We start from the raw sequence: 21231 nt of genomic DNA, 5'->3' as shown, positions 1-21231 counted from the left end.
TTTGTGTGTCTCTCAAAAGCTAGCTTTGAGGACAGTCAGAGGCTGGGGAGGGTCTTTTGTGGAACCGAGGGGCTCATCTGGTGTCTCTGGGGTGGTAAGGGGGGCACAAAAATTTGTGCGAGCGCCTATGAATAGAAAAGCAGAATAGGAGGGCTGCATTGACAAGGGTGCTAAAAGGCTGTGTGAAGGCTGCTGGCTGGGGAATGAGGGGTGATGAGGGAGAGGGGGGAGGGAGGAATGAAATGTCCATCAAATCACAATCAAAGAATATAAGGGGGAAGTAAGGGGGGCTCATCGGTTTGGTCTTTTTCCTCTCCCATACACACATTTAATACGTGCCAGATGAAAAAGCACATAGACACACATCTTGATGTTGAATTATTTGCATTTGGTAAACTAAATGTAATTAGGACGTTGTACTAATAAATGTAATGTAAACCCTGCTATCTGTTCTGTCTTTCTTGCCCTGAAGCTTGATAAATGGGTCAATAGTTGTTGCACACAGACGGGCTGTTGTTCAGAGAGAAGGGCAGGTGAAAGATTAAAAATCAAGAAACCTCAGACAGGACAGGTTGTCACTAAGAACCTGCAACCAACAGCCTGGGAACCAGCCAATGGAGCGTCTCCTCAACTGACCGACGTCTTTAGCTAATGATGACAGGATAGGGTGTCCACAATGAAAGATGCATAGTATAAGGAGGAGAAAAACACGCTCACCCTCCTCTCTGATGGCTCATCATCTCATCATGAGTCACGGTGTAAACCATCTGGGCTCAGATCAACTCAAGGATTCCATGGTTGTTTCAGCTTTTTGGCGAGGTATCAAAATACGAACCAGTGATTTACTTCTTACATAATATATATCACTATAACCCCACAGAGAAAGGACAGCAATGGGCAACTTTAACAGCTAAATACATTATAATGCAGAGCATTTGAAAATGCTTATTTACTCAGATGGTCACTTTAATGTGACTGTTATGATTACGTATCATTCATACTGTTTGTGTTGTACAATATGGTGGGAAATGAATTAGTGCAAGAGCATATATTTGTTTCATTGTGTTTGGCTTCAGTTAAAGACTGAAGAAGCCAGTTGAGTTTTACACAGTTGTAATCACAGTTGTGTAATGTGAACAAACGCAAATCAGAGCGTACACATGCCTACGCTTATTCCACATTAAATTGCAAAAAAGGAAGTAAAGACAAGAACAGCAGGCAGTGCACATTTCTGTTTGTCAAGTCACAAAAATATCTGTGTTGTTTGGACACTAAATGTAAAAACAACCCGAGTGTATAAAAAATAAATCCGGTTTATATGTGTTTGAAAGATTCAAAGGATTTCAAAAACAAATTTCCTGGGTGTTTGAGGTTGATCATTAAGACTTGTACTTTACAGATTTGAACTATTCACTGAGACATTAGTCAGGAGAATTGTTTCAGAAGTAGGACTGAATAGGATAAAATATTAATACAATGAGTCAAACACCCAGAACAAGTAGTTATAGCACACTGTGTAAAGCTTCAGGGACAGAACCCATCAAGAGCAGGGATGCAATCAAACAGCAGCCCTTTAAAAACCTCTAATAGGATAAAATCCCAGAGAAAATAACATCAGGAGAAGTTATACCAGTGATTAGAGAAACCACATGCTGAAACCAGATGATCAAACTAGAGCGACTAGGTGAGAATGAATGGTCATAAAACAACATTATTTGCTCAGTGTCTGCACTATTATGTGATTCCCCGCATTATCTTCCAGGAGAAATGAGTTGCAGAGAAAAAAAAACTGAAGCAAATGGTGGCACTTTTTCTTTACAGCAGAGAGAGAGAGAGAGAGAGAGAGAGAGAGAGAGAGAGAGAGAGAGAGAGAGAGAGAGAGAGAGAGAGAGAGAGAGAGAGGAGAACAGGGGAGCTGTGGGTTGGTGCATTAACATACAGATAGAATAGGTAAAGAGTTTTAATGTACTCAGGAGGCTGTGGGAACAAGGGGGTAGAGCGAGAGGTGGGGAGAAAGAGGGAATGAGAAAAAGGAGAGAAAGACAATCAGCAGGCAGGAGCCACGAAGGCAGGCATCCATGACCTTACATCTCAGTTCATCGAGGCAGAGGAAGAAATCAAAGTCCTACAGGAAAATATAGGTAACGGAAAAATAAGACCGATGCAAAAAAAAAAAAGAAGTGAGAGAAGAAAAAAAGGGGAGAACTGCGGACATTTGGAAAATAGCACAGCGATCATGATGAATGTGAAGGAAGTGGGTCAAAGTAGGAATGTGGAGGAAATGAAGAGAAAGGAAAGATTTATAGGAACAGTTTTAGTAAATATAATTACACACACACCAGCCCACTGATACACTGACTTTTTAAAAATCAAAATACTTTAAGAGGCAGTAAACAAAATTGTCTGTTTAGCATGAATAGAGAGGCTTGTTATTTCTATAACAATGGTTTTTGTTTGATAACAACGACTTTTAAGATGGTTTCTATACTGATTAGAGCTCTCAAGTACTGCCGTCAATGTTGTGCTTTGCCTCTGTGCAATACCTGTCAGCACCTCTGTGTCCAATCGGACTCAAAGCTGATCGTTTGCTCTTACTGACATTGTTCCTTTGACTACAAGCGTCTGCTAAATTAATTGTAGAATTCTTAATTATATCGTTGTAACCATTGACCTTGCATTAGTTGTGTTATTAGAAAGCGGTAACCTCCGGTGTTGAAAACACTCCAGTGTCCACTTGAGGCTGGTTGCCAAAGTCAAGGAATGACTTACAGTACATATATATTACAGTAAAATGCCAGTTTTAACTGCAGAAATAAACATGTTTACATAAATAAAAACATTTTTGGTCTCTGTAGCTAATTTCTTAACTTGTAAAAACCGTGTGGGGGTTAATTTTGTATTAATACTCATTCATTTGAATTATTATAAGAAGAAAAGTTTAGCATATATTTGCATAATCAGGGGTGCAGCTGATTTTACTGACAGGTAGACATGGTAGCTGTTTTCAAGGAGACTGACAATCCGCCTCAACTCCACCTCTTTGTCTGTTATTAGTTCGACTGAAAGTTAAGAGTCAGCACTTCCAATAAGGTGACGTTCATCATTCAGAAACCAATAGGTGACGTCACTGAGACTACATCCATGTTTTGTACAGTCTATGGACTTTTGACTAGAACCAGCATAAACATATTGAAAAAATAAATTCATCATATTGTCTCCGACAACCAGTAGAAAAGATACTATTTTACAAAGAACTAGAAAAATCAATAAGTCAGAGTAAGACATGGAAGTATAAATATTTGGAGTCAAAGGAAACCCTGAACAAAAAAACATTAAAGTTCAGTTCAAAGCAGCACATCACCAATACAACAAGCCACATTTCCCAGAACTCTTCAGTGCACGGTCTCTACCTCAAGAGAAACACTTTTGTCTGGAGGCACAAATTCCCAGTGAGTGTCTAGACAACATTTCTCTTTACTCCTCCTTTCTGGTGTGAGACTGAGAACATACAATCTGTTAGCAGCTCTGCATTTACACCCTCCAGCCCTCCGTCCCCACAACACAAGCCTTCACCACTCCTCTCCCAGTGGACCTCCCTGTCGCTGTCCTTGGTCCTAACAGAAACCGGAGCGTGTTGCAACTCTTAAAAGGCAGTTTGTGCAAACTGCTGGGGCCATGTGTGCTAATGCTAGAACAGATCAAATCATCGTCTACATTAGGGGGGAAGCAGATAAGTTTTGAATTTACTAATGTAAATAGTGAAGTCCTGCTTTGAATCTAATATAACCTCTCTGTACCTCAAACATACTTTGGCATTTTAAAAATGCGTCGTGGGGTAAGTCAAGATTTATCTTATCTGCATGATCCGTAGCTATTTCTTTGATGGTTTCCAAAACTAAAAAGGCAGCTAGCCTAAGCCTGCCTATTGTATTTATGCAACACCATTTTAGTTTTTTGGTACAACTTTTTATTCTTAAAGCCACTGACTGAGGGAGAATTGAGAAATACAGTTTGTGAAAGTTAAGCATAATAAATGTTATCTTTGGTTTTAAGATTTGACTTTGCTTATTTACGTTATTGACATTTTGAACAATATTACACCTTCATGCCATAATTTGCCACACCGCCTTGTTTGGCTCACAGATGACTGGAGTAGATCATGAAGTATGTACGAATTCAAAAATTGACTTTGAATCCATGACTCCAGAATCGTTTTGGATCGAAAACAGATTCTCAATCGAATCGTGACCTCAAGAATCAAAATCGAATTGAATTGTGAGACACCCAAAGATTCCCAGCTCTACTTGGGCGTGGTTTTGTATAAATTGAAAAATAACAGTTAACAATAAAAGAGGATTCATAACAAATGGTAAAAGAACCATGCGATGTACATTTCAGATTTAAAAAAGCAGGGCTCTCTCCCTGTCAGATTAGTATTGAGGTCACTATTGGAACAAACTTTGAGCATTTTAATGAAATTAATTAGTTTGAGTACAAGGAGAGGTGGAATTAAAAAGACTACATGGTGTTGGGCACACATTATTCACATAACATGCACAAATAGAGACAGGCACACACAAGCACTTTAAATAATTTCCTTTTGTCCCTCAATCAAATTTCCATTAGGCTATAAAACTTCAAATAGAATTCTGAGTCTCTTGTACAACAGCTAGGCGTGAAGCATTTATGCTGGCTCCATTGCAGTGAATTGAACAAATTATCACTGAAGTATGTTTAATTTCTAACTCAAGGTCTTCTTTCTGACACCTTTCATAGCATAAAGTTCATTACTGTTGTTCCCACACAGCAGTACAAACTTCAAGGGTCCTTGACCCAAAACACCCCAATCATTGGCAAAATACAATTGTATACTTCAAAACCTACGAAGATCTTAAAATTATGTTTAATTGAATTTTTATTGGAATTTATGAATATGATTATCCTCTGTGTGCAGTTATTCCAAACTTTTAAGTCCTTGAAGCTGGTTAAAGGGGTGGTTTAACTTACCATGAGGTTATTGGGTGCAGGCCGCTCTTTCGGTTGCCGCCGCATACTGAGAAAGAAAGAAAAAGAGTCAATACCCAGGCTCTTTTCAAACTGTGTTTATGACTGTGCAAGATTGTTTTTGCTCTAACTTCTATTTGAATGACTTAATTTCCAATTAAAAATGAATATATAAGTGGAGACTTGGAACATGAACTTTCATGCCACAGCAATGAAAACGGAGGTCTTGATAGACAATCAACGCTTATTTCAAATAGTGATTTAATTAATATTTCTTATTTCAATGACATTACTATTTAATCAGAGTATCAACATTGGTTCAGTGGATTAATGTAGCTGTCCTCCATGGTATGTAGACATACACAATCTGTCAAAATGGCCCATATTGGGGACTTTGAGGAATTAGGGCAGGGTCTGAAGTTAGTCATGTCATGTGTTTATTTATCACAATGAATCGGCCCTCAAAACTAGCCTGGGAGAAGATAGTGCCAGTGCTGCAACAAAGCAGGTCAGGACATCATTACCTCAGTATGTCCTGAGAGAGAGGTGCCTTGTTTGAGTAAATAAAGCTGGCGGGGGGGCGGGTGTTGGGGGGGGGCAACAGCTGGTAAAGCAGGCTAGTGAGTGCTGCACGCACACACAAACTGCTTGCATGTGGTTTAGGTGTGTATGTTTATGTTTGCTTAACTGTAAAGGCTTCAAGAGGCTAATGAATCAGAGGCAAAGGCAGGGCAAACTTTGGCTTTGTCCAACTGCATTAGACAAATCAACCATTCCTTAAAAATAAAAAGATGGCTTAAGCCATTTACACCACAATGCATCAAAATACACAAGCAAATGCACTTTAATCCCATTGTTTGCAATTTCATCATTATAATTTGGTTCATCTAAATCCACTGTAACTTGTGGTCTTTGTAAATGTTCAATCAGGCTCTGATGGATGACTCTGAAAATATTTGACAAAGTAGAATCACCAACAAATGCACCACAAGGCCAAAAGCCTTTGAAAACAAACATAATTCTATTCAAATCTGACGTTATAATTAAATCAGTTATGTGTCTGTGTTTCTTAAATCAATTCATATGATGAACAACAGTAAGTGACTCACCACTGAGTGATGAAGTGAACAAACTTTTCACTGAACTGGCTGACTGGAAGAACCGGAGGATCCTGTGAAGAGAGAAAAAAACAATTGAGACAACAAGAAAAATGCATCATCCTGGATAGAAATGAGGATGGATTACAGCAGCATACATTACACTGAGTGTAAAAAAGGCACAGCAATGTGTTGTTAACTGAATGACTACTGAAACATTTCTCAGTAATGCTCCTTAATAGATCCTTGAAATGCTTTTCGCCCTTTTGTACCTGCATCGCAAACATTTATGGAGTTACACATCAACATACCAATTTTTTTCTGAGGTAGGCTATCGTGAAAGGAAGGCAAGAAAAATGTCTTTCTTGAAATAGAGCTAAGGAAACAACAGGATGGCGGGAAAAGTGCATGAGAATTGTAACAACAGGGCTTGGTAGGAGATGGTGGTTATGTGGCTCGCCTTTACTTACAGCATAATGCTGCGCAGGGAGATATTGTGTGTGCGTTAAAAAACTACAAATCTGAAGTCATGCTTTAGGGTGCACCTCAATAAATATGTGGGGGTGGTTAAAATGTTCAAACCTATGTCGAGTGATTCAGATGAAGGCGACATGTCTGATTGTTGTTAATCATGTATTAAACTTCTTAAATATTGTTAATCTATTAACATCATGTTTTCTCTCTCAGGACAGGACAAAGAACATCTCTTTTTCACTCTTAACAATCATAGGACTCTGTGTAGTCTGCTTTACTGTGTTAGAGTAACATTTTTTCGATTAGCACGAGTGGTATTTTTTCATTTCCTGCAGATTTGTTCCTTCTTTCAGGTTTGGATTTCGTTCTCTTGAGCTGTGATTTTGACCAGAAAGATTATTTTAGTAATATTGTTGAATATGAGGTAGTTATTTTCTTTTCTTTCATCAAAAAAAATAAGTTTGTTTTAAGACCGACGTGGAGACTTTACCATTAAGGATCAATTGCTTTTAGAGCAGACCAAACCCTCTTCCGAGTTTAAAAGAAAATGCAGAATATAAAAAGAAAGACTGACAAACATTACAGTTCCTATAGCTACAACCAAACTGTAAACCAACCACCTCTTAACGTACAGCGTTTAGAAGGAACCTCTCTGACCAAATGTGATTAAACTTGCTTTTCATCCAAAAAAATAATAAAAAATTAGCTGCAAATACATAAACAAGTAAGGGGCGTGTATGTGTCAGTCAATGGAGGTGCAATGAGGTGTGTCATGTAGAACAGCTGCTCCCGACTGACCCTCTTTAACTGGCCCTCGCCTCCTTTTAATCCCGACTGTCTCCGCTTGCTCCACTACATTCGACTGTTGGCATTAAAGCTTTCTTATTTCTACCTTTAATATCCTTAGGAGGAAGGATAGGGGAAAACATGAGTAACAGGATACAGGATTCAAATCTCCTCTTTCTAGTATATTTACTAAAAAAAATTGTACCAATAAATATTGAATTCATCTCGAACCACAAACAACAGGCAGGTTTCAATAATACGATTATTAGGGTAACTAACAGAATTAAAGTTATGTATCAAAAAAAAATATATATATATTGAGGAAATGTTTTTCATTCGAAAATAATGTGCAAAGTATTAAATATTTATAATGGTTTGTAATTGTCAGAGTATACAGGCCAATTTCTTACAAGTGATATCTTGAATATGAAGGATTGTTAAACTCAAATGCATAAGACACTATCAGAAAATATCAAAAGTAAAAAGATCAGGAGGTAAAAATGCAAGTCCTACACAATTTAAAACATGCCCAGTGACATCCAATGATATCAACAAAGACAATAACACCAATACCTCTATGTGTACAAATATCCCAAAGCTGAGGTACACACCCGGGTATTTATTCTAATGCAGGGAATTACACCTTTCTGCATCTGAAGCCCTGCTGTGCCATTAAAAACACCTCTGGGCAGTGTTCGCCATTCCTTAATGCTCTGATCGGCAGGCTCCCGCAAAGCATGATGCATGAACCCATTTAAATTAACAAAGGAATGGGTTCCCTTCTAATCTCACTGCACTTCACAGTACCGCCGCTGCTTGGATGAGCAATATATCATAGCCCATACACATACACACAGGCATGCACAAACAAATGCCCTTGAGCACTACACACGGCAAGCCTGAGTGTTCACTCCGTTTAGAGGGAGAGTACCAAATAATTTGCAACCACTGTACTATGGTGTACACACACACACACACACACACACACACACACACACACACACACACACACACACACACACACACACACACACACACACACACACACACACACACACACACACACACACACACACACACACACACACACACACACACACACACACACACACACACACACACACACACACACACACACACACACACACACACACACACACACACACACACACACACACACACACACACACACACACACACACACACACACACACACACACACACACACACACACACACACACACACACACAAATGCATGTATTCATATCTCCAGCTGAGAGGAACACCGCTGCAGCTTTGATGTGGCAGCAGGCGATGGCACAAAAGACAAGCAGGCTGATGAAAGTGGCTAGTGTGAGTGAATTATTCCTCTGGTTGTCAACGGGCTCCACTATGAGACAGAACACACACTAGGAGGGTACAAGGGTACAAGTAAATATACATGTGATTGCCATGAACCAATTATTAGGCAAAATTAGATCAGTAATTACAGGCTTGAAAATAAAGTGGGAGTTCTTTATTAGTGGAGCCACTTGCTATTCAACAAATAGAGGAGAGAGGCACATTAATGAGGGTGGACAGCTAACAGATGGTAGGAACGACTACAGAGAGAAAGACACAGGCTCAATAACATGAGCGTGTTCGTGTGAGCAACACGGGAACTAGTTTTAGATGATGCACAGGGTAATTTCTACAGAGGCAAGTTCAAAAGCATACAGTCAAATTGAGTTGAGGTAAATGAAAATAAATGATACACACAGGAGGTAGCTAATAAGCGGTGGCAACACTGTTTATCTTAGAAGAAAAAATCTTAATCACATCTTGGCTGTCTAACTGCTCTAATACAGGTGAAACTGTCATCACAAACTGAGCCCTGGCCCTCTTATTCATAACAAATATTACTTCTCAAATCCCGGTACAAGTTGAAGTTTCTATTACAAAATCGCAGTTATTTTCGTGAGTTTCAAGGCCACTCTCCTTTCAATATGAAAAGTTATTACAGAATCTGTGTGAATCTTTTCACGCGTGCAGCCACCTTTGTATTTGAGATGAACTACGATGAATGCCACAGCCTTTTCGAAACAGTTTAACCAGTCCTTTTGAACATCTGAATTCAACTTTAATCCATGATTTTATTTGGTCCAAATTCCAAGCCTTAGAATACGTTAATCTTTTAGTTTAGTCTTTCTTAGCCATACCTCACTGGGTGTTTATGTGAAACAGAAAAGGAAAGAAAAAAAAGAGAGGCAGACTGACACACTTCATCCCCCACTGAAAACATGCTTGTAGCTACAATAATATAAACGATCCAATCACAAGTGCCTATTTTTCATTCAGTCATTAAAGCAACTTTGCCCAGTGGATTAGTTGTACACAAAACCAGAGCACCACAACCTAAGAAAATTTAGAGCATTTCGAGCAAATCTGCAGTTTACTTACTCAATGTCAGTGAGTAAGGTCAAATTGATCAAACCTGCCTGTATTTTTAAGTCATGTGTTCAGCTCAGGAATCTAAGCATTAAATTAAAGACATCACAGGACCTTATAGATTCATTCATACCCGTTTTTTTTTTGTTTTTTTTTTACAAAGGACAGATTAAAAGGTCTAACAGGGCCTGCAATGCATCCTAGTTCAGTTGTACAAGCCTTTACAGATCAAAATCTGACAGTTAACTGTCAAAAAAATTAAATACAATTTTCAATGATTCTGAAAGTCTCAGATCCAAAGGCAGCTGATGTGCAGTGACTGCTTAAGGCCAGCCTTCTTTCCTCATGAGAAAGGATTTAATAGGGCCGTCAGGGCCCTGCCGGAGAGCCTGAGGACATGCAATGGCTAAAAGGGGAGTAGCCATTCAGAAAAATATCTGGTAGCTTAACAGTTACGAGCTTGAAAAGGTAATCAGTAGAATCTTAAAATCAAATCTAAAACCTTACTGGTTACCAGTGAAGGAAGCAAAGACAGGGCTGATATGTTATATTTAGGGATGTTTTAGATAGTAGTTAGCCTTGTTTGTTATCAGCTAAATGTCTTCGATACTTTTTGCCACCCAGCATATTGAGATCTACAAATCTAAAAACAATATATATAATGTAAGTGACCAGGTTGAAAGTAAAAAGACTTGATTTGAGATGCTCCTCATCAGATTAAACATTTTTTAAACATCTTTAGTATCTTATTTTTCAATTGAAAATTCACTGTCAAATTTTACTCCCTGCTTTCTGGCTGAAAAGACAAGATGTTTTTGTAAAATGGAAATAAACTTTGGAGCACCATCAAGAATGATTAAAAATGTGTTTCAATTTAACTGGAGAAAGTTTTGGAAAATTCAGCACCATTAACGAATGTATCAACTTTTGTACCTTTTTTTTCTTTTTCTTGCAAACACAGAATGACAAGGGGCCATGAATGGAGCCTTGGGGGACACCACAGGTCAAAAAAGGCCATAATTCTTACTGACATGTATCATTTATATAATCAAGTATCTACACCTTTCAATAAAAAAAAAAAAGATAAAAAAAACCCTGATGGTTAAGGCTAAGTCTCATGCAAAGTTAGTGATTTTCTGCATGCATTGAGAAAGGGAGGAACGAAGCTTCTGGATAAAAGAGCTTTTTACAATGGATGACATGTTTGCTGTTAAAAACGTCCTATAGATTTCTGACAGGCATCTCTGTACAAGAGAACAATGAGCCTTAATGTGACTGACTAAGGCAGAGGGGTTGCAGTGTTCTAGGAATAGAATTGACAAAAAACTAGGAGCATGACGATGAAGCGAATTCTGTAGGTAATCTACTATACGGTTATCCTTTAATTTTTTTTTTTTTACAACTTGATCTATCCACAGACTTCTTATATTCTTGTGTCTTTCTCAATAAAACTGCATTGGCTGGGACAGTGAGGCAGTGCTGGGTCGCTAGGGACCAGAGAAAAATGCTCTCTTGCCTTGAGGGGAGGGACAGGACAAGGCACAGAAAAAAACTAGTTTGAATGATGCCTCCGTCTCGCTGACTAATGAACAGTTCAGCCCGGGTCAATCCATTACAACCAAAAGCATTTAATTATTAATTAAGGCCTATCTATAGGCAGTTAAGGACAAGTGACATTGTATGCTTAATGTGTGATAGGGCTGGTTTAGGCTATAGAGCGGACGTTGTGTTTTTGCTCATAGTGTACTATAGTGGTAGTGGTATGGTGTGATGTCTGTTTTTATGCTAATATTTTCAAAATTTTGCTTGTAAACAGTAACATTTAAAAAAGATGCAAGTTTATATATCACTATTAACTAATGTACCATTATCAGACTTTTTATTTGTGTTTTGCCTTTCTATATAGTATTGTAAATACCCATTTAGATGGGAGAACAGCACTGGTTAAACATACTCTCGTCTGCTCTGGTATTGTCACTGTTGTGTACAGAATTCAAAGCTGTGTTGCTGTGTGTGTCACTCATGACAGGTCCAACCTCTGCAGTAATGTGCGGGTGCATATGTGTATTGCCTGAGGCAGTTGCATAGGGTGAAGGGCTGAGTGAGTGGGGAGCAAAGCCGCCTGAGTGGTTTGCTTCATTAGGAAACAAAATATAAGCTTTCCAGGCCATTAGGACTGACTTTAGATGCAAAAGCACATAAGACGGCGACTCACCTCATCAACGATGCATTGCAGTAACTGGAGAGGCTGGAAGTAGAGAGACACAGATGAAAAAAAAATGTTAGCCTACATGAAATTTCCTGGCAATGAGGAAAATCAATAGTGTGATAAAAAGTATCTACTTAGATTAATCAAATGCAGTGAGCTCAGGCAAAGCCATCCTTCAGCTCCTTAAAGGTTTTTATTATTCCATAATGGCACCTAATGTAATACCAGCAGTTTAAGCATGATCTAATATTTCATCGCAAAAATGCAATTTGATTCGTTTTTTTCTTCTTCTTTTTTTAAATGAGAAAGCCAACCAAGAGTAACAGACTATAGTGTGGGAGACCTATTTTCTTTTCTGCTACTCTAATGCAATAAAACTTACCATTAAAGATCCTTGGTTTTTCTGAATCTGTAGGGCAAGAAAGAGAAGACGGGACCAGGCAATATGTAATTAGCGTGTCATAATCAAGATGATGCACTTGGACACATTATGATCACTAGGAGAAAATTATTGCTTTCCTGTTGGCAATTTGTGAGTATGCGTTAACACCATTTACATAATGAAAACACACAAATGTTAATGGCCTTGCTCTCATTTGTGGAGAATGGGGGTAAAATCTACTAATGCTTATTTTCAGAGTACTACTTTATTACTGCCCCTGCAGGTTATCCCGATGTGCCGGGCTGTACAATGACGATTCCAAACAATATGAACAAGCTTTTAATAAACACCATAGGTCCAAAAATGACAAAAGACAGGTCATACATGGTAAGCTACCAAACATTAAACATAAATTAATAACAATTGGACTTTTTAAGTCAGCACTTATATGGTGCAAACCAAGTCCATCAAAATGTTCTAAAATAGGAACTTTTGTCATGAAAGATCTCGAGAAGAGCATTTCATAATGAATAAAAATGACCTAGTGTAACAATTAAAAGTGTTTAAGTTTCCCATTTGAAACCTCGAGACCAAATTCCTGATGAAAACCAGTTTAAAACTAAGGAGCCAAATTTATGAGCGAATCATACAGACGATTTAAGGCCTGGAACCCAGGCTCAGCTAAAAGTCTAATAATGTTGGTAAATAAATTGCTCGTTTCTCCACGTCTTTTGACAGTGCATTAGAGCACTTATTGATTCACTCAATTAAATACAGGTTTTCACACTCTGCAAATACCAAGAGGCTCCTAAACTGCCTCTATATCCAGTTTTGCCTGATTCAGACACATTAAAGGCAACTATGGAAAACTAATTTGTTCAGAAATAATTACTAGGACAAAATTGCGTGCTGCTCCAGGGGTTGAAATTGGATAGTGGGAGACAAACTTATTCAAGCATTATTGAGCACTTATTCTTCTTGTACTAGGTAGCTTGACCACATATCAGAAAGACAGGTTTGGTTCTCCCTCCTTATATGTCCCTCTTAAAGGAGTCTCATCACAGTGGGCTGATTATCTGCATGCCTGTGTGCATACCCAATTATTTATTTCATTAAGCCATCTTCTGACACCTGATCTAAGGACAACTAACAAATTGAAGTTTGATTAGCTTCAAAACCATGTTAATAAGAGTCACAACGGCCCTTCAGTCACTATTTGAAAACATTACAGAATGGAAATTAAAAGTCACAAATTTCATTTTGGATGTCTTTAAAGAGCAACTCAATAAACACTTCTAAACCATCAGATGGCTTTTCCCCTCCACCAACGGGAGTTCAGTATAAGATGAGAGAAAATCAGGCGGTTGTTTTTTCTGTTGTTAGCTTCAGATGTGCTACAAACAAAGATACACTTCAGGTGATCAAACCAACTCTATCATCTACCACTAACAAAGAGAAGCCAACGATAAGGTTCTGAAGACATTGGTAAAAGTTTAGAAGATAATAATTAGCATGGTAATAAAAAGTTGAGATGTAGTGATTTAGTTTCTTGTGATTGAGTAGGATGGGCCAATATTTTTCATGTGCATTTAAAGCAATGTAAGGACTAAATGGGAACCCAGTAGACTTTAATAGACCGTTTAATAAAGGAGGACATGGAATTAAAAAAGTCTATGATTGGAGCTGGTGTATTTTGCTGTGAAGTTCCAGAAAACCCATACATACGATGCATAGTACCACAAAACCACTTCATTTCATTTGAAAGGAAAAAACAAAACAAAGTGAAAGCATCTATTCTGTTTGTGATGGATGCGGTGATGAATAATGGAAGCTCCTGAAACGTTCACACGAGAACTGACATGATATTTCATCCAGAGATGAATTCAAATTTGAGAAAATATGACAAAATCAAGAGAAACAAAAACAACTATGGAACAAACAAGAGACAACAAATCAATCAGAAACAATATAGCTAGCGGCTGTATACACATCAAATCAGGTCTGGTGTCTTCAAAGACTTTCAGAGCGAGCCGTGCAAAAAACTCCATTAACTCCTGACAAAGGACGCAAATGAATCCCGACATGTGGTGAAGTGGAATTAAACACACAATCTCTAGTCATGACAAAGAAGAGATGATTCCACTGTGCACGCATACAAACACAAAAAAGAGTGAATGAGATAATGCATCAACTACACACACAAATACAAACCACAGACAAGCACTGACTCCCACATGATGATAAGATGAACCAAAGACACTAAAAAAATGTTTAAATTGTCGTTTTTAAAGTAAAAACACCTTATCCTGTATCTTCCACTATTGGTTGTTGGAACAATACTGTTGTCATTCGATAAACAAGTGGATGATCCCTCCTTACTCCTCTCCTCATCTTCCTGTTCATCATGACAATTACAAGCTCTGCTGAGAAACACACTTATAACAATCCCCTTTCAAATGCACCTGTTGTTGTGATACCTCTCCTGTTTAATGAAGATCTACTTAAACTGTTAGTTTGTAAGTTCAGTAGGTTTGTGCTAATCGTCAGTGGTAACATCACCATGCTGTTTTCCACTGTTTTGAAATGCTACACAGTATATGGCTTATCCATCTACTGGTGTAAAAAAAAAGAATCAATCATGTAAAAATATTAAATGTAAGCAACTTCATCAAATTTACTGCAGAGGAAGAAAGCCTCTTTGGACACATTGGAAACTAGCATGCCACTGATTTTCTCACATTTTCTCTCATCTCTTCCAACTTCTCCCTCAGTCTGTACTAAAATGTTCTCTGTTAAGTGTAGCAGAGATTTTTTGCACGGACAGCTGTGCCAGCGTCTGCAAAAATGACAGCTTAGGCCCGAGGACTTTGGCTGGCTGCGCCTGACGAGCTGGATCCAAGCGCTCTCGCCACACCACTCTGCTACAGCCTGCAGGTGAACTGTCTGCAGTACCATATGGAGTTAGGGGAAAATTAACACCCAGATGAGGAGAGCTGCTGCGTGACAGTGGAGAGCCTAATCTATAAACTAAGAGACGTTTCCAATATTTTGTCTGCCCTATTTATATCACTAAGAGCAGAGTGAATTACCACTCATTTTCAAAATACAACCACAATTAACATGATAATGGAGGCATTAAATTAAAGAAGCATACTCAAAAATCAGCCACGCCCCAGGCTGTCGTCACACACATGTCGAATAACAGATTGATCATGGTGTGACATTTACATCACTATGTAATGGGAGGGCCGCAGAAACACACCTTTGCTCCCATTCACAAAAGGTTTTCAATAGGTTTAGATCGTGGCTCAAGAATCAGCGATCAACATAAAAAAATACATCACGACTCTTGTCACTGTCACAGATGGCTTTTCAGGACAGAAACCAGCTTCTGACTGAATTCTTGAAACAATCATGGGTGTTTCTCCCAGCATCATATTTATAACATTAACAGGAGAATGTTTTAACACACAGGTAATTGACAATAACACCTATGATGTCATGGAGATTTTAAAAGTCTGTGTGACATCCAACTCAACTGTTTCATTGACGGGGTCCCCTTATTTGTTCCGCCTTGCAAAAAGTAACGCACACAATACCTCACAAGAAAGATAAATTATTACATCCCACTATGCTTCTTCAATCAGCTGCCATCTTGACTTGACTAATGGAGGGACAAACCATAAAAACATGTCAAGCTGTATAGTCTTTCAGGGGCTTACTGGTTTAACTACAAATAAAAATGAACCACCTTTGAATCACTTACTGACAGTTTTCAAAGCATGATTGTGACACAATGGCGGTTTAGTTAGAGTACAAACTCTTCAGGAGTTGAAATGCGTGCCTTCACATTTGGTAAAGCAGGGCGGCCAGGAGGTAAACTGAGGTAACCAGATTTAGATGGCTCATCTTGGGATTAGTGAGATAAACCCATCTTAAAAGGGCTAATTAAGACTTGATGGGATTGTGAAGTCACTTCTGTGTTCGGCAATTACATTTGAGCAGGATTCTTACTTAGTGTAATGAGGGGAAAAAATGAATCCAAACAGTACAGTTCCACATTGAAAGGTGTTCATAGTACTGAGCATTTAATCAAGGGAGTAATATAGAGGAGTGAAAATCATATTTTTAGTTAGACGTCTTTGTCTCATAATGGCCTTGACATGTTAGTGCCTCATGTAACAGAAAAGCTTTTCTAATAAGTGTTACAAGGGTTGTTGGACCAATTTGGAGTCCAATGATACTATAGACATATTTTAGTCCAGTGAAAAGGTTTTTTTTAAATATAGATAAATCCTTATCCATGATTAATTATGAAAAAACCCTCTTTTGCTGCATTAGCTGTATATCTCTAATGGTGAAAGACTTCATTATAGTCACACAGTTCTCTGCAGCTGGAAACACAACGAGCAAGAAAACGGTTCAGACTGGAAGAGAGCCTGTTTTTCTGAATCTGCTTTATAGTGGTATGGGTTCTTTTTGACCTAAGATGCGTCCCCCTCAAAAATATGATAAAAAAAAATAGTTTTCAGTAGCCTTATAGACAAAAATTTCAAACAAAACAAACTGATAATATAACCACTCTATTGAGAGTAACTAATCTGCCTCTGAAGTAACACATTTCTGGAATTCAATCTGAAGAGGTTGAGAAAAAAAAAAGAGTGAAAATAACTCACCTGTGGATACGGGAACATGCCTAACGCCAACTGTGTAAAGAAAACAGATTTTTCTTGAGACATTTAAAACTGGTTCATCGAGCAGTCCGGGGAATCCTGATAATATCTAAGAACACTATGATGCACAATGCTTACACAATGCTTATTAAAGAAATACGTGTCTTGAATTTTACCCAAACATTTTGATGGATACCTTGAGTGTACGTGTGTGTGTGTGTGTGTAGAAAATATATATCATTAACAATATAAAGAAGTCCATGATGACACAAGAAGAAACTCAAAGTTGCAACAATACTTCGACAGATCTGATGCTTCATGAAAGAACATTTTGTAAAGATGCTGAATTTGTCTCCTCTGCAGAGACATCATAAATCAAATACTGTACACATGTATAAATATATATATACTGTTTAATTGCTAGTGCCTTAATGTGATTGAATTTAAGTGTAGAAACGGAAGGACTATTCCGATAAAGCAACTGAAGCATGCAGAGACTTTCTGTCTTTGAGGTGAGCTTACTACCACCTGCTGATAACATTTAGTCATCAAACAACATCAACTATTAGTTAATAACCCCCTATGATTACCACCTGCAAAGAACAAAGTACGGAAAAAAGAGAAGGACGAGCGGACTGGGGGACTGGGGGACTGTGTTATGTCATGTGTAAATGTGTTATTTTGGTTGACAGCTCTCCCTGACATTTGGACATTTACTTTGGGTGGGCAGCTGCCCAGTTTATTGGCGGCATTGTATTATTAAAACGTCAAATCACCACGGTCCCTTTCTTTGACATAAACAGACAAACAAGTAGGCTTAAGATCAATCCAAATTTAAAGGGACTGCAAAGCCATTCCATTTAGCTTAATGCACACATCAACAGCTAAAAATGAAGAGGACAGGCCGGGGGCTCTGCTGCTATAAAACTTTATCTCTATCATGCAGAGATGATGTCAATAATTCTGACAGCGCTCCTTCCATGTGATGTCATCAATTATGGTTATCATTGAAATGATATTAAACATCATTGACAAACAATGGGGAGGCAGAGAGCCAAATCATTTGTTATACTGCAGAGGGAGAGCGCTAGACAGAAACAGATGGAGAATCAATAACGTGGGCAGAAGGACAAAAGAGCAGGGGAGGGTTAGACTGAAATTAAAACCTTATTTGTAATTGTAGGCTGTCAGTCAAGCAGTCACTTCATGCTTTGGGAAGAGATGAACAGATATATACTTGATGCTTAATCAAATGTACACACAAACACATGAGCACCTGACACTCTTCCCTCTCTGATTTTAAAAGAAACATTTGAATATGTACATCAGTCATGTAGACGTTTTTTTGTTACGCGTTCAGGTAGTTTAGTCCCAAAGACACAACTGAAAAGCAACAACAACATGTGTGCATAAAGACTCTCACAAGTGGGGAATGTCATTAGAAAATGTGAAGGCTAAATAGAGCCAAGAGATGAGGCGGTTTGAAATATCAACATTTTTGTACAATTACAATTACAGATGCACTCTAAATATGTGTAACATTACGATAGATTGACTTAGCATCTAATAAGAGAATTACTGCTGTGGCGTCAGCTTTCAGAAAATGTCCGGTTATGAGGTAGTGAGAACTGCAAGAGGGGATTGTTCATACAGACTACGCTGCTCAAGGAAAATAAGACCCTACTTGAAGGCAACAAATGAGCAACAAGCAGAAATAAAATACAACATAACCCATGTGAGGTGCATGATAGCTAACTTCAAAAAGACACATTTAGTTTGAATTCAGCATCGTTTCCATGAATGAACCTCACTTCTCACTGTAGAAAATGTGTCATTTTCAAGCACTGAGCACGTTGTAAATTGTTGTACCTCCATGAAAGAGATTCCCACACTCCAGACATCCGCATGGATCCCGTACTGTTCCCCTGATATCCTCTCTGGCTGTGAATCAAAAACATAAAACATATCTTTAAAGATGTACAGTAATTAACAGTTATATACCGTACTTAATAGTAACACATTATTTCACAAGCGTCCGAACTAAAGGGGTCACTCACCGCCATGTATGCGTTAGTTCCCACGTACGTTTTGGCAATGGAATTCACTAACTGTAAGACAGATGAATAAAAAAAATGTACAATAATTATTAAGCATATCAAGGCAAATCAACTGACAATGACACAGCACTTTAAAAGAAATAAATAACTTCAGGAGTCACTACGTCATTGCCCAGCATTTAAGGATGAATAAGACAGGAAGCTAAATTATATTTTCTTAATGTATCGATATGTCAGGTTGATATTTTAGGCTGCTCTTAACCCTTGCAGGAGGACAGAAGAGAGACAGGCATTAGTGCGTCTGTGGATACAATGGCACATGCCGTCAATGAGAGGGCTGTGATAATGAGTGTCTGTTCCCTTATGGTTTTTTTTTAAGCACAACATGAGAGGGGGAGGGAGTGTGTTTGTGTGAAACGGGGGTAAACAGAAAAAGAGAGTTACAAAAACAAAGGGCGAGTCAGCGTGTGTTAAAAGTGTTACACATTCAGGGTGTCAAATTCACCTTGGAGCTTCCCGGGAAGTGGAGGTTAAAAATGAATAACAATTTACCACAGAAGGGAAGGTGTGTGTGTGTGTGTGTGTGTGTGTGTGTGTGTGTGTGTGTGTGTGTGTGTGTGTGTGTGTGTGTGTGTGTGTGGGGTGTAGAGGGGGACAGAGTCCTCAGGGTTGATGTTTTGGGGAGCGTTGAAGGTCTGTCCCTGATGATTACATTACAAACACACTCTGTGACACACACACAGTCACACAATGACTGGGCTATTGTCTGCCACCCACGCTTTCCCCCACATCCACTGAATACATATCAATGAGGCTTTGCAGTTGTGTGTGCGGGTCATAATTATAACAAGTGATTTTTTTCGGAGGCTGCAGAACAATGGAGGTGAGGGGGGGGAAGTTAATGTGAGAGGAAGACCCCTGGGATAGCGCTGATGTGAGTCGAAAATGAATGAAGTGATTGACAGGTTGACCATTTGCACACAGACCTACACACACACACACACACACACACACACACACACACACACACACACACACACACACACACACACACACACACACACACACACACACACACACACACACACACACACACGTCTGTAGTGATGCAACTATAGACAACTGTTTTTTCTTCCTCTCTCTCTCCCGTCATATCTCTCTCTCTCTCTCTCTCTCTCTATCATGCTCGCACAAACAAATCAGTGTACCTGTGTACTGACACCAAAGTCACAGAGCTTGACTTGTCCCCGGGTGTTCACCAGCATATTGGAGGGCTTGACATCTGTGGAGACAAACTGCTTGATAGAACTGCAGCTTCAGCACTGTGTGTCCTGTCTTCATCAACTCAGATTTTTTTTTTTAAATAACAAATAGCCAGCAAACAACTTTACTCACCTCTGTGAAGTATCTTCAGGCTCCACAGATACGTCAGGCCTTTGACTACCTGGAGACACACGCAGAACAAAATAAGTTGTATTACTTCAGAGACAAGGCAAGGAGTCACCAGCAGAAGTGGCTGAATAACTCATCTCATTAATAACTCATTAACGCCCACTGGACTTTAAAAATGTATCTTCCTTACATGCACTCTGTGAGTATGTCCACTGTACAGCTCCTACATTGCACCTTTTGTACATTTTGTGTTTTTTATTTTTATTTTTTATATTGTAATAGCTTCTTATACTGTATTATTTAAGTTGTTGCTAGTTCTGCTTTATTTCCTTGTTAATTGATTAGCACCAATACACCAAGTCAAATTCCTTGTATGTGTAAATGTACTTGGCAATAAACCCCGATTCTGATTCTGATCTACCAGGTTATGAAGGATTGGTTAACTCCAGTTGAACCAAACAGACTGAATATATAGGTACAACAACCCTGTTTACACTTCACAACGTGGTTTTTGTTTACATGTCATTGAGGTGGTCAGCGCTTAAATGCTGACAAGTTTGGTTCCTGCTACTGTATGCAGTCAGGGTGGTTCCTGCGTCTCTCTTGATATTATATTGATGTCACTTTTTGAGTTGTAAACCTAGTTCCTTAATCTTTTTTTTCAAATTGAGGACCAAAGGTTGTGACCACTTCCCCTCATTAATCGTTTTCTTCTCAAGTCCTAGCTGG

General features: G+C 38.7%; 1 protein-coding gene across 2 annotated transcripts in view; it reads right to left on the bottom strand.

Moving 5' to 3' along the window:
• The window catches only part of map2k5 (mitogen-activated protein kinase kinase 5), a 54655-nt gene that overhangs the window by 11183 nt on the left and 22241 nt on the right, over positions 1-21231 (bottom strand). The window contains exons 13-21 of one of the 2 annotated variants that reach the window (XM_061033179.1): positions 20506-20554; positions 20319-20392; positions 19111-19161; positions 18923-18994; positions 17057-17086; positions 12381-12407; positions 12005-12037; positions 6114-6175; positions 5008-5053 (exon numbers count right to left, since the gene is read on the bottom strand). In XM_061033179.1, coding sequence (XP_060889162.1) covers positions 5008-5053; positions 6114-6175; positions 12005-12037; positions 12381-12407; positions 17057-17086; positions 18923-18994; positions 19111-19161; positions 20319-20392; positions 20506-20554 — 444 coding nt within the window. The remainder of the gene's footprint in view (positions 1-5007; positions 5054-6113; positions 6176-12004; positions 12038-12380; positions 12408-17056; positions 17087-18922; positions 18995-19110; positions 19162-20318; positions 20393-20505; positions 20555-21231) is intronic. The other variant, XM_061033209.1, reaches the window with a different exon arrangement.

Source organism: Labrus mixtus, chromosome 1 (genome assembly GCF_963584025.1).
Source record: "Labrus mixtus chromosome 1, fLabMix1.1, whole genome shotgun sequence".
In the NCBI taxonomy this organism is placed as follows: Eukaryota; Metazoa; Chordata; class Actinopteri; order Labriformes; family Labridae; genus Labrus; species Labrus mixtus.
Note: the sequence above shows the minus strand (reverse complement) of the source record. Positions and strands in the feature narration are given on the sequence as shown.